The sequence below is a fragment of the Diadema antillarum genome, unplaced genomic scaffold, assembly GCF_040938485.1.
Source record: "Diadema antillarum isolate AM-2024a unplaced genomic scaffold, OU_Dant_1.0 scf00000131, whole genome shotgun sequence".
NCBI classification, from domain to species: domain Eukaryota; kingdom Metazoa; phylum Echinodermata; class Echinoidea; order Diadematoida; family Diadematidae; genus Diadema; species Diadema antillarum.
In genome coordinates, this window is record NW_027271020.1 from 535,331 (window position 1) to 550,010 (window position 14,680).

At 39.1% G+C, this 14,680-nt stretch overlaps 1 protein-coding gene across 1 annotated transcript; it reads right to left on the reverse strand.

The window, feature by feature from the left end:
* Positions 1-8,403: 8,403 nt before the first annotated feature.
* On the reverse strand, positions 8,404-10,833 carry LOC139720636 (uncharacterized). Its single transcript, XM_071631993.1, has 2 exons — positions 10,806-10,833; positions 8,404-9,689 (listed from the first exon to the last, which is right to left on the reverse strand). Exons 1-2 carry the CDS (start codon positions 10,831-10,833, stop codon positions 8,404-8,406), a joined length of 1,314 nt encoding a protein of 437 aa, XP_071488094.1.
* Between the last annotated feature and the right edge of the window lie 3,847 nt (positions 10,834-14,680).

Consider the following 14,680-nt stretch of genomic DNA (forward strand, 5'->3'; position numbering starts at 1 on the left):
GACCAAGTAGAGAAAGAAAATTTTTATATTTATAGCCTTGTACACAAAGATTAATATGCATTTATCCATTGAGCTACAGTAGTCCCATGCTATACATGTGTTTGCTCATTCATTATCGTTATCTTCTCTGTACATTGATTTTAAGTATTTAAGAGAAATTACTCTACTTGTGAAGCGATGGTGTTATCACCGATCGAGCCCGCGTATTGGATTTTTACCGATGTATAACTTTCGTGTAAACAAGACAAATTCATTCCTGGGCTGATTTTCTTGAATCTTCGATTCCTCTGTCCGAACTTTCTTGATCTATTGAATCTACGCGTAAGTGAAATAAAGTTCTTCTTTTCATTAAGCTTCTTTTTTATTCCTCTTATTTTGGTCTATTGCATTTTGTTCCCAAAGACATATTCGTCAACTTTCATTCACCCGAGAAGAATCTCAATCATGGCTTACACTTCACATTTTTATTGTCTTTTTTTTAAAGATTTCACCACCACAGTGACGTCAATCAATCGCCGAGATTGGATCGATCATCTAAGACAATTTAAAGAAATATCTATAAAAAAAAACTATCATTAATAGTAATACTACTATCAAAATTTGCCTTAGAGCAGGTTCAATGATCTCTGGAGTGTTTTAAACTGCTTTGATAAGAATTGCTTATAATATATAGTTAAGGTAATTCCTGATTTTATAACCGACCTCAAACCATGCTTTCATTCCCTGTTAGCCGGATTATTTCTCAACCAGTCTTTCAATATAATTGTTTGGTTTATCCAGGACACCCAAGTTTGAACAAGCACACTTCGGAATTTAAGAGATCATTCGGAGACATTTTGTTTCAAGATGAGCAGAACTGACCTACATTCACCGGGTAAGTCTCCCATCAAACAGCTTTACGCACCCGTACGATCTTCAGCTATTACAAAGTTAATCATTTCAGATCTGAATTGTTTGATCTTCTGTTGCTGTTGTTTCAAATTTTGTTGGACGTTTCGTTACTTTTCATTTGCCGGAACCTTGCCACTCACATATATCCCGGAAAAGGGGACTATAAATTCGAGGTGTTTGTACCAGCCACCAAGATATAAGATGTCGGATGTGACGTCGTTAAGGTTCAGATTTCGATGAAAATGCACAAAACAGACGAAAGTGAGGGATACTTTGCAAAACAAGGCCTCATTTTGTCAGGCACAAATCAATAGGTTACCTATGCCAATTCTAATGGCATCCTGCAACCATTTATTCAAGTTATGTGTGGTTTAGGCAATAAACGTAAAAAAAATGAGGACTGTAATCACCAGGAGCCGCTCACTCGATAAAATCTCCTTCATTTCCTGAAAAAGCCAAGCTAAATCTCTTGCACCATAATATTAGTCTTATGGTAAATGATACGGAGTAAATATTACGTTCATAGGATCCAAAGTGACAATTAAAAACAAACAATAATGATGCATGATTGATGAATAATGTGATAATCACGAACTTCGTTCTAAACCTTAATGACAGAATTGAAAGCAAGCGATATCATCAAGTTTGTCACCAGTGTACGCCCAACGAATCTAAATTCATGGCAAAATGTTATCAAGGAACTAAGAACTCTGCTCTAGTGTGCGAATTGTAGATATTTTGATATCATAGTATGTTTGTGTTTTTCCCTTTTTTTGTGGCTGCATATTGATCCAAAATTTCCCTTTGTTATTGAATATCTCCCATACCTTATATGGCACACCTTGATAAAGCGCACTTGCTGTAACAGATGTGCCATCTTTGTAAGACACTGCTTCACTATAAACTGATAAATGTGAAATGTCGCCACTAAGTGAAATATATTTATCTCGATACTTAGACGAAAAACTTGATATTCACTTCTTTCCCTTTTCAATCGATTTCTCCCCTTAAAGGGATAATATAGTTTCGGGATTCAGGCTTTTACTTTGTATGAGATAATTTGAAACCACTCAATGGAATATAAAAGAGCATACAATTTTAAGAGGAATTAAAAGTTTGTGATATGAAAATCTGGTTTGAAACGGCTGAGATATCCGGAAATTCAATAAAACAAAGTGGTCCTAATAACAGGTGGGTCCCGCCTTTTTTAAGGACATCTCTGCGTTTTGGTATTTAAGCCATTTCAAAACCGATTTTCGTCAAAGAAACTCTGAATTCCTCTTAGATTTGTATGCTCTTTGATATTTCATATAGGTGCTTTCTAATTATCTCGCAAAAAAAAAAAGAAAAATACAACCTGAATCCCTATCTTAACAAAACTATACCATCCCTTTAAGGTAATCTAACCAATTCTAGGCAGGGATACCTGCCGAATTGTTCCCCAGGCAAAATAAGTAGTATGAACACTTTTTACGTGTTTCCCATGTATAGTTCAAACGTATCCTGGCTGATCAAAGAAGATGGCGTCTCAACCTGTTCACCCACGCTACGGTCAGTATCGACGCCACCACGTACAGACCGGTAGGAGACTGGACTCTCTTACCACTCTCCCTCCGATACCGCCCGCGAATCCAAGTAATACCGGCTCGGATAAGGTTCACTGGCAAGACAGACGATTAGATTCTACGACGGGTGAAAAGACGCGGGGTCGAAAGCAAAGATCGCTTTTTAATGGCGGTAGCAAGCTCAAGTCTAAGACAGTGTTAGGCGCGCGGCCCGCAACTGACAAGCATGCGATACACGATCAAACGGAAAAGAACGGAGTTAGTGCAGAAGGCTCGCAGATTTGCCATTGGGACAACCTGCTGAACGAAGGGATGCCATCTGGTGGGGAGAGTTCCTCGAAGCGAATGAGTTATCCCCCTAGCTATCCACCGTTTCTAATCAGGAAGAACTCTCCCGAAGTTAGGCCGAGGGAGTTACGGCGTGAACTTTCGAGATCCTGCCCTGCTTTATGTGATCTTACTCTGTTTGAATTTTGCGAACGAAACGACGAACCGTATACAAGAGAGAACTTAGAAAGAATTACCAGCAACACACAAATGACATCTAATGATAATCATGTTAACAAAGTAGTAGCAGACAAGGGACGCCCGCGATCGAAAAGTAAAAAGTCAGGGCATACGAAATCGAATGACTGTGTGAGCTACAGACCACCGAAACCACCGTCATGGCAGACAGTAGCGACCGATCCAGAGCCAGTAGCTACGACTTCAGGCAAGAAAGAACATGACAAGATTGCTCAGCCTGCAGAACCGCCGAAAATATTGATATCTCCTTCACGCGCAGACAACCAAGTGCACAGCGCCGGTTCGTCAAAGTCGGGCAGGAAAACTCAGCAGGAGGACCCGGACGAGACGCTCTCCGCCAGTGCATCGGAATCGACGACGCCATCTACGGCCAAACTTCGCGAGTCGCGGAGGGCGAACATCAAACGGACGAGAAGTCGCGTCATTGATGCTCGGGAAATTCCTAACCAAGAAACAGTCATACCGCTGTCACAGACCAGACCGCTAGAATTCAACTTGCGGAAGACGCATCATGACAATGATGTATATTTGAGCGAAAATGCACAGCGATGTCGTCTGTGGCTGCGAGGTTTGCGGGAGGAGGATGAGGATCCGGTTGGGTCCAGTGGAGCAGCCTCGAGACATCCAGCTAACTCAACCTATGATGATGATGATGACGACGAAGATGAGTTAGTGACGTGTGATTTAGAACTTTCTCGGGATAAATGGATGTATGTCGGCTCGCCCTATCCATCATCAAGCTCTGAGGAAGAATCCTAGTAACCCCCTCCCCCCCCCCCCCCCCCCCATTGACGGAATGTCAAGAGGAAAATATTGTTCGCATTTCAGATACTGTAAATTATAATAATCCTGGTGATCCAGTGTCATGACGGCACATACCTATGTATCTCGAAAAAAATGAGGGGTATTTCTGTTGATGTTGAGTGGCTGTCAAAGAATGAACGAAAAAAAAAAACCCCTAGATTCAAAGTGAATTTAAAATCATCGTAGGGTAATCTCTTACCACCAGCGAATTGCGTCCTTAAAGGACAAGTTCACCTTCATAGACGTCACAGTGTGGGTTGAGTGAATGCAGCAATATTTGTAGAACACATCAGTGAGAGTTTGAGCAAAATCGGAGAATCCGTTAAAAAGTTATGAATTTTTGAAGTTTCTGCTCAGTCACGGCTGGATGAAAAGACTGCTATAGCTTGTAATGTCACATGAGTACAACGATACAAAGAAAGAATAAAGAAAATTCAACATATTTCCATTTTTCTCGCATAACAAAAGAACACTCGACTTCTCTCTTTCAGAAGGCAGGGGGAATAACATTACCCTTAACATACGTCAGTAGCAAGTCGAAGAACTGTGCACTTTATTCAAAAAGTAAAGTTTTGTGAAATTCTCTTTTTATTTTCCTTATGTAGTTGTATGCATGTGACATCATACACTGTAGTAGTCTTCTCTTCCAGCAGTGACTGCGCAGATACTTAAAATATTCGTAACTTTTGAACGGATTGTCCAATTTTCCTCAAACTTTCACTGATGTGTTCTAATAATATTGCTGCATGCTCTCAAGCCTTATGTATATGAAGGTGGACTTGTCCTTTAAAAATGATTTAATGTGACACAGACAGAAAATGTCGTGGTGATCATATTCTACTTGTGATAGATCTGATGTGTTCATTTCTGTCCAGTTCTGCTCAACAATCGACCGTTTATTCGTTTTCTCATAAACTATATAATACCTAATGTCGAAGAAATGAAGTTCGTTCACTGTCATCTGATTGGCAAGTGAATAATCTGTCACATTAACCTCTGCACGTATGCGTTTCCTGGTCATCCTTGTCGTTTGAAAAATAAGAATTTTTGTGCGCTGGATTTCGGTGTCCTTGTTATGCTTTATACTTTTCGTTTTTCTGTATCTTTTATATTATGAGTTTTATACTGGCCATTCCTCCGCAAGATTAAACAAACTGCTGATTTTTTTTTTGTGCATTTTTTTTTCCTGATTTACTTGGCAGTAAACCTCTAACCGGCAAATCAAATTTAATTCCCCAACAGTGACGAAAACGCAAAGTAAACCTTAGTATCATGAATTGTAAAATAAAGAAGTTGGTCTGTCCTTTTTCCTTTGAAGATTGCAGTTTTGACCAAAAAGAACAGTCGGTCATCTCAATAATCTTTGTTTTCCCATCAGGAGAAGAAAAATAAAAATTGAGAATTGAAAATGCTGTCATATAGTACATGTACTATTGTAGTAATTAACCGTCCTCATTTCAGTTCCAAGGATGACGGCATTGATGGACGGACAGGTTACCATGGTTACTGAATAAATAATGATAATGAGGGACAATCGAAGAGTGCAATGCACAAAGTAGATCTTCAATAATCTACTCGAGACGTTTAGAGAACGTCACGAAGGAAAACAGTCACTATTACAAAGTGTTTTCCTGTAGAAGAATTTGACAAGCTTTAGACTAAATTGATGATTACATGTTCTTGTTATTGCTGTATTTTCAGTCGCATGACCGAACTTCTTTTGTATATGGTACGAATTGCGTGAAATGTAATTCACACTCTTTGCATTGAGTTGTTTGTGTGATCATACACAGACCTTGTAATTAATCAGTTTTATGCTCCGCTGAAAAATGAAATAAAAATGAATTAAATGGAGGATACAGTGTACCTACCTATGAAACTGCGTCTCACAGTGTGATTCTGTCACTTGATTAAAGAGATAAATGCAACTTTAAAAGTATATTTTTTCCTCTTCCCTGTCGACAGTTTGACTGTACACGTAGGTAGCACTTGCCTAAACGTTGTGGGACCAAAGTCTATTGAATATCGCTAATGTTTACATGCGTCAAATTTGATATCTTCAGTAAGGCCGTTTGTCCTCAAATCAAGGAGATTTCTTGATTCAACTCTCGTTTTTTTTTCTTGAAAAGATTGCAAATTTTGAAATGGTATTTTCTTTGTTTATTGACAGCAAGTGCGTATGATCCTCCATGTATGATGCCACCAAAATTGTTTACAGACTGAATTTTACTCCATATTGAAATGATAAGAACATATATATATATATATATATATATATATATATATATATATATATATATATATATATAATGTATATGTATGCATGTATGTAAATACATATATATATGCCTATATATATGTGTGTGTATGGATGTATATATATATATTTATATATATACATATATACACACACACACATATATATATATATATATACATTGTGTGTGTGCACGCATATGCTTATATTAATATATAAATACAGTTGGATATTTTGTTAGGCAATATAAACTTAAAAAGCTCTGAGAGTTAAAACAGCTTATTAATTGGCAAGTAGCGCTGTCCAAAAAAGCCAACAAATAAGCAAGCACGCAGACACACACACACACACACACATACAAACATGCATCCCCATCAACCGCGACTTTTCGAAAATCGTGAGTCGAATTATAATGTACAGCAATACATTTGTTTCTTTATGTTGTAGCATCATTTCATAAATGATATTCAGTTTTATTATACACTGACAGCAATGCATGCTTAAAGGTTCTTTTCTTGCAATAGTAATGATTGTTGTTACAGGCAGCAAGCCTGAAATAAAGAAGTGCAACTGTTACACAGCATTCTGCAGACACTTCAATAACGCCACACCAGATATACTTATTTCATAACAGAAGTGATTGAAATACGAAATGTGACAAAGAAGAAATTATGCATAGCTGTTTCACAAAATGCATATCAATGATTGAAAGATTACTCAAACTTGACTTAGATATTGCACATTAAAAAATCAATAGCATTTACAAATCCACGATATCCGTCCATGATACTCGTTCCCAGTGCGCACCTTCATTACGTTATACAACGTGTGCTTGCTCGTTGGGAACGTAACGCATACAAAACATTTCTAATATTCTTCCTTAGCTAAGGATCAAGCCATTCTGTGCATCATGTCTGATTTCATGAAATCATTCTTCTAGTCATATTATATGAAATGAATATAAGGAGAGAAAGATATTGCACTATGCATACTTTGCGGCTATGAAGGTATCAATCAGTATGTGCACTGCACGTATAAAGCATCATGTTATTCGGCATCAGGAAAACATTCGATAGAAATACGCTGATTCGTTCCCCTTCTTTGTTTCTTCGCAAAGGGAGGATAAAAAAACAGGCAGGCTACGGCCTTCAGAGTTTCGGCGATGATCAATAGAGTCTGGTGAGTGATGGTGTGATATAAGAAACAAAAGCAATAGCGAGCTTTAAATAGCTCAGCAGCCTACATCCCGGCGGGCACACCATACTGCACAATAAGGCTCAATGCAAAGAAAATAAGAACAACAATAACGATTATCTCATTGGTTGTCGAATGAACCGAATGATTGGGTTACGTGGTATTTTCTATGAGCACATACGTGGCGTATCACTATAAAGTGATTTTGTTTCTGTAGATCTAAAACTGTATTGGTGCGAATTCTAGATCACATAACTATAAAGCTACATCTGGATCACAGATATGTATGTTTCGATGTTCCTAAACGCTGAGTCATGCTGAAACCCGAAACACCAGTTGATTGCTATTATGTGCTGTTTACATGCGATGCATGCATGTAGGTGAATTATAGTGCGCAATCTGCCAACGTTTAATTAAGCAAACTGTAGTCCTACATTACTACTGAACCTAAAAAAAAAAATACATGTACCACGTTGGGGGAAAAATATTATTGTTGCTTTGTTTTTTCGTTAATCTAGTTGTAGACTAATGTCTAAACAACCAACATGAATAATTTATTCGTTTCTCCTGACCATCAATAGTCTTTCAGTTAGTGTTCCTTTGTTTGTTTTTATATCCAAATCACATCGTGTAATCAGTCATGATTATGAATATACAAACATACGTAAATGCTTCAATGAAACACTGGATCGCAAAATAAAACTGCATTGATAAAGCGCAACTGTTTTTCCATACGGTCACTGCATTCGTCCTGCACCACTATATCAATAACAATAAAAATCAAAGAACAACAAACAAGACCATTGGCTTGGCAACTTACTTAATTTGAACTACCATCCCGTTTGTAGAGTCAACATGAAAACCAAATTTGGTGTCGAGGGTAACGCTTAGTTTCTCTCAGAAAAGAATGAAGTATATATTGTGCTATCATGTTTATATTATTATGTTTACATGGAGCCTGCTCAGTTATTTCGAAAGTAAGTTAACACGACTTCGCAAGTAACACAAACATTAACAATTTGGTGAGGCTCTATTGCATGATTTCAATGTGTTCTTAAACGTGTGCCCTTTAAGACCTACTAACAAGGTTTCCTCCGCCTGTGGCTTATAGTGTAGAACTAGTGGGCAGTAGCTACTCTCAAGGAACGTTTTGACTTTGCAAAGATTTCATGCGTCATACGCCTCTTCTTTCACGCAAGGCACGTTGAGGATGATCTTCCTGCGTGGGATAGCACTAGGCGAGTGGTCAGGGGAAGGCGAGGACTCTACCGGTGGACAGTCGTCCAGCCAGAAGTTCACCAGCTTCTCCCTCGGAACTTCTTCCTTGGGAATAACCCGTTCGGTCTCCGAGGCGTGAGACTGTGCGAACGACGACGATTCCAGAGCGAACTTGACGCTCTTCTCCTGCTGGTACTTCCTGGAGAGATTGTTCAGTTGCATCACCATGCTGCGTTCCCTGACGCTGGAAGAGGGCTGGACAATGAGCTCCACGTCTGGCTTGCCTGAGTTTCCACTCGAGACAAATGGTGGAGCTGTTTGCGGCTTCAGAAGGGCAATGTCCTGATCAGCAGCACTCTGCTTTGACTTATGGTTTAGTATGATCAGTCTGTCAAAAGTCCGGACACTGCCACTCTGTAGTTCTCGGGGCATCGCATCCGGTCTTCTGCTTTTGTCCAATTCTTTGTTCAGGATCTTCATTGTGTCTTGGAAACTCTTCATCATTCTGTGTCGGTTCATAGGTAAAGGTTTGGCGCAGAACCGCTTGGGATTGCCTTCACCCCGCGACACGGGTTTTGACCCTATGGGTGGCATGGTGAGGCGCTCCAAATTTGGACTGTCGTGGGCATCCTCATCTTCCGATGATGTTAACGACTTTGCTGGACTCGACCTCGGACTAGAATCTCCCCGCTTGGACAAAGCGATTGGTGTGACCGTGAATGGATTCCATGCCAAATCGGACGATCCAAGTCTCGACATGGCGTTTGAGGTTGTTGCCATAGTTGGTACTGATCGTTCAGAAAACAGCTTACTACTAACCGAACTGCCGTCATTTGGTGGAGCTGCACTAGACGCATTATCCTTTTCAGTATTGCACCTGGACACAGAGGCCTTCTCATTTTCGCACTTGAGGCTCTGAAAATCTGGACTCAGTCTGTTAGGATCACCGCTCTTGAATGATACCGTTGAAGCGTTCCCGTGAAGTGCCTTGGCCGTCCCTTTGATGGTAAAGACGCTACCCTCATCACGGATGTCGGGCAAGCTTTGCCCTCTGCTGCTCAGACGGTTAGACACATGGAGGCGTTGCTTTACTCTCTTTTGACCACCGCCACCACCGCTACTCCTCGTTGAACTTCGAGAGGGAGCTCCTTCCTCTCGCGGTTCCCGTTCCGATCTCAGTGAGCGGACGAAGATCGGAGGACCGTTTGCACCCCCGAGACCAACCACGCAGAGCTCTGCATTGAAATACAAAATGAAGTGTGCATGAACAATAGTTGTTTAAAACTTGTCTTGCGTTAGTTCCAAACATTTGGCCACCATAAACCTTATTTACGTGGCGAACAGATGGAGATTTTCTTTTGACAAGCCTACTTTTCGTTCAAGTTTCTTTATCAAATGACCAATGGCATATCAGTAAGTGCATTGAAGAAGTATCTCTGGGTTCACTTTTGTAAACGTGATAAGAATATGGGTTACTGTCTGATGTTTTCTTGCATTGCAAAGGTGACCAATGTACAGTAGAACCAGGATTAAAAGGCAATTCGTGGGTATTACGTCTCTGATCAATATTGGTTGATGGCTAGTTTTATAGATTTTATATATGAGTGTGTGCTAAGGGAAGCAGAAAAAGTTTTTACACACATATTGAGTTATATAATATCGTTTGTACAAGAATGGATAAACAAAAATAGTTTGACATCACATTTGAACGTCTCCTTCATTTTTCATTTAAAAAAAAATCATATTCACGCTACAATTCCCGAATTTATGAACTGTTATTTCACATTTTCTCTGCATATGTAAAGAATATGCCACGGGAATTCTTTTTTTCCACCATGTCTTATGTTGTTCGTAAACTGAATCGAATAATCTTCAGCAAGCAATTTAATGATCTTCAAAATATGACTATATTGATTCTCCTTTCATTAAGTATGTGTGCGCAATCTGCATCAACAACGTTTTACACAGTAGGAAAGCCTTCGTTTGCTCTCCATAGTAAATCAGCTTGCTTCTTGTTTTCATCATTTACGGAATGGTTTGCACTGAGTAACATGCAGCGGCATTCTAACAACATATAAGATTTCAATACAGCAGAGTTCTTGCAATATTTTTTTCCAACGATGCAAATGTAGAAAGCATAAACCTGATACATGATTCCGATTCGTAAAAGATTATCAATTATCTCGTAAGAATTTCCTCTCGTTCATGGGACACAGCTCTCGGTTTCATACATCCCGCTGTACTGTCGCGATAATCTAATCTAAATAGCGAGGCTCAGTCGAGATTAGACAGTGTACTAATAACGATTACCTCACGCAATTTTAGTATAAAAACCAAAACAAGGGACTTACCGTTTCCTGCGTGTTGTTTCCAGTGCATCTTGGATTAATCAAAAGTAAAAAACGCAATGGAAACAGGTCAATGTTGAGCTCCATCCATGGTCAAACATTGCAGAAGTGAAGGGGCAGTTCGTAACAAGTGATAGGAGGGATGTAGCATGGGTGACTGATACTGGCGTTGCCGGGGGGTAAACATGATCAATAGACCACGGGTGACCAACTCCATACAATTGCGGTAACAATGTCTTTCGATTGAATGATCAATACAGCGCCCCACGAGTTCACACTTGTTTTGAGGGCCAAAATAGTAGATATCACTTCTCTGTGGTCACTGTACGTGAGACATATTACACGAAACACCTTCAAAACTTGGTTTGAGGGTCAAAATAGTAGATATTCACTTCTCTGTGGTCATGGTACGTGAGACATATTAGACAATACACCTTCAAATTGTTTCTCTTCACACGTGCGAACACTAATCCTCTATTCTTGAAAAAAAGAAGATCTTTGTAATATCACCACTGCTCATCAAAACATTTATCAAAGTAATTTTGTTTGTTTGTCATAGAACAAAATAAAGGCCTTTATAATACATATGTTTTGTTGGTTACAGTTCATTATTCCAAAGGCTCGTTAATCCGAAAAGGAGATACAGTTCGCTTTATTCTGAAGGTGATCAATCAGGTAATTAAATGATAAGGTTCTTAATTCCGAGAGCTTGTTATACGCATCTGGTTTTTTTTTTCTTTCTTTTTTCGTTTTTGGATTAACAAGCTTTCGTAACCTTCGAAATAACGCCACAAGCATGAGAAGTATTCGGATTAATGGACCTTTGATTTTATTTTCGGAATAACGAACATGAAGATATGAGGATTTTGTGTGTTTCGGAATAACACCTTTGGAATAATGAACCTTATTTCATTTCCGGATTAATGAACCTTCAAATTAAGGAACAAAATCATTTATGTGTTTGAGTGGTGAGAGACAGTAACCAGTGCACAAGCACAATGTGAAATGGAACTCCGTACCTTGCGTGCACATAATCTTCGCTCTCGTCAGCACGGCTTGTCAAGATGACGAGTATATCTTCAGTGTGTGAACAGGGCCTCTCCTTTGTGTCACGTTGTGTAAGGCTATAGAAACAGATGTAAAAGTTGAAAAAGATGTTTGGGGTTTGCGCCTCTCACGACAAGGCCGCGCGGTCGAACGCTCCTTACCAACCAAAACGTCTCGTAGCCATTATCAATTATTCACGAATTGGCATCAATAATAGGCTTGGTTGTGGGACAATGCCTTTACATGACACGGCGACAGGCGATCCTTTGAGCCAGACGGGGAAGACATTCCGAAGAAATTGTCTGAGAGGTGCTTGTCAAGACACCCTCCATGAAGGATGATGATCAGGTATAGTACCCCTTTCCCCCAAAACACAAAAAAAATAATAAAAAAAAATCTACTGTCCACATTCACTAATATATTCGCTAATCTGTCTACAATTGTGTACATATTCACGCATTTGCTGTCTATTCATTAACAATTACATAATACATCATTATTTCTTTATTAATTCAGCTATCTACCTACCTATCTAGTTATCTATCTAGCTTCATATTCATCTATCTATCTACCTCTTATGATTCTTTTTTGATTTATTTTTATGTTTTGTCACATATTCTTATTCGTATCAAATAAATTCAGTCAAACAACGGATACAAAGGGATGGGGTTGACCCTATTACAATTCTCTCGCCAAATCGGCTGACAAACAAAAACAAAAAGAAAAGATAAACAAAACTAAACAAAACAAAAAAGGTCTTCACCTTTTTTCTGACACTTATCTCCCAAAATCGGCTAACAAGCAAAAAAAGACAGAAAAAAAAAAAAAAACAAAACAAAAAACAAAACAAACAAACAAACAAAAATCTCAACTATTATTTTGGCAACGTTGGGCTGAGCCTGAGACAGGGTGCTAGGAACATTATGTCTGGACACATGCACATCACATGTTCATTTGGCAAGCGGGGGGGGGGGGGGGGGGGAACCACCGAAAACGACAGTGGTGATAATTGTGACTGCGATAATATTTAGCTTATAGATGATATTACTCATCGATGTCTTTAGTATCACAACGATTATCAGCATTGTCATTCCCATAGTTATACATGTATGTATATTGTACATACATACTTCAGTTCAGGATGTACTGTGTATTTTTCCCAAATCGTTACATTGCATTCGCATCAAAGAGTAAACTGCGAGTATCGCTGCAAAAGATCGCCAAACAAACGTGAGGGTTCGGAAGCGTCGTCAAAGACAAACTGCGAGTATCGCTCACTCTGTCTATATATTATCAGTGGTATCGCTACGTCCCATATCTGCATGCTGCCCTCTCTGGCTTTGAACAGGATAATTAGTAGTGATGTGAAATTTACATTCAACGTCAGGGTACGTGGTCAGGTGAGGATACACCACACCAGAATGGGCTGCTGCTATCATTACCGGTAAGTATCGAGCCAAATCCCGCCCTCTACGTTCAGCGTCATAGTAGGGCTTTGAAAACAATGGTAAGCAAATTATGCGTTTGAATATTTCAAATTACGGCTGAGTGCAAAAGAAAAAAGAAAAGTAGCGTGATGTTAATTTTCTGGATTAATTTTAGAGAGTCTAAAAAGTTTGTTTCCTTCAGAACTAAATGACTAGACTGTCAGAGAATCTACTTGGAAAAAGTAAACCTCGCTCTAAAAAGGGTAGCACAGTCCCCAAAACGAGATAATTGACAATCACACCAGTACGGTGTAAATTCAATATAGCAAGATTTAAAGTGAAAAGTGTTATGTGAAGGTCAAATACAAGGGAAGAAGGTTAATTTACCATAACAAAGAATTTTGAATATAATTTACTCTTAAGTATATCAGTATCAGTCGGATAAAAAGACGATTTTTTCGTCTGAAACGGCACAACGTCTTACACCAGTAATAATTCTTGAGACAGAAATTGTATTTCCGCTGCCATAATCATGATAAAAACTGAAAGCAGTTTTACTCTCGTACTACGAGTCGTCTTCGTATCAAGCTTTTGACCGTTATATATCTAATGTGTTATATGTGTTGATGTGTGTATTTTAATGTATGACAAAAATATGTATATATGTATATATATGCGGTGAAAACTTGGAGCAAATTTATTTTTTTAATCAATTGTTTCTGGTCAGTTTTCTCTTTGTTTGTTCTCATATGCATATACTTTCCTTGTGCCAAACTTCTGTTTCCTTTTATGAGTGTTGTTGTGTTTCATGACCAGTGTTGAGCACGTGATTACTATGTGTGTGTCCAATACAATAATATATGTTCGTAGAGATGCTTTATCCACCTCATCATGAAAAGACGAATAATATTCACAGGCTCTTTTCATGCGTTTTTGGTTCTCCTGGAATTCAGCAACTGCTAAATGTTGCTAGCAGTAGGTCTACTGATCAAAGTTTGTCTTTTATAGGGAGTGCACGTCACGAGACCGACACCCACGAGTCATACAGCTCATAAGTGATACAACCCATGAGTTATCCAGCTCACGAGTCATACAGCCCATTAGTCACGTTCGACACTAAGCTAACAAGGCCCACGAGACCGACACATTAAGCCCCGTGTTGTATCTGTCGAACTCGTGGGCTGTGTAACTCGTGGGTGTCGGTCTCGTGGGATAACTCCCCTCGTGGGATGCATATCGAATCACTCTGCTATCACGCCAAATTTCGCTCACAGTAAGCTCCCTACTCTTACCCATTCACACACAGGTTACAGCGTGTGGCGTTAATTCTTTTCCTGAAAATTTTCACGCATTGATAGTCGTGGCTTTATTTCAAAGTAAACAAAGCTTATATGATATGATTTC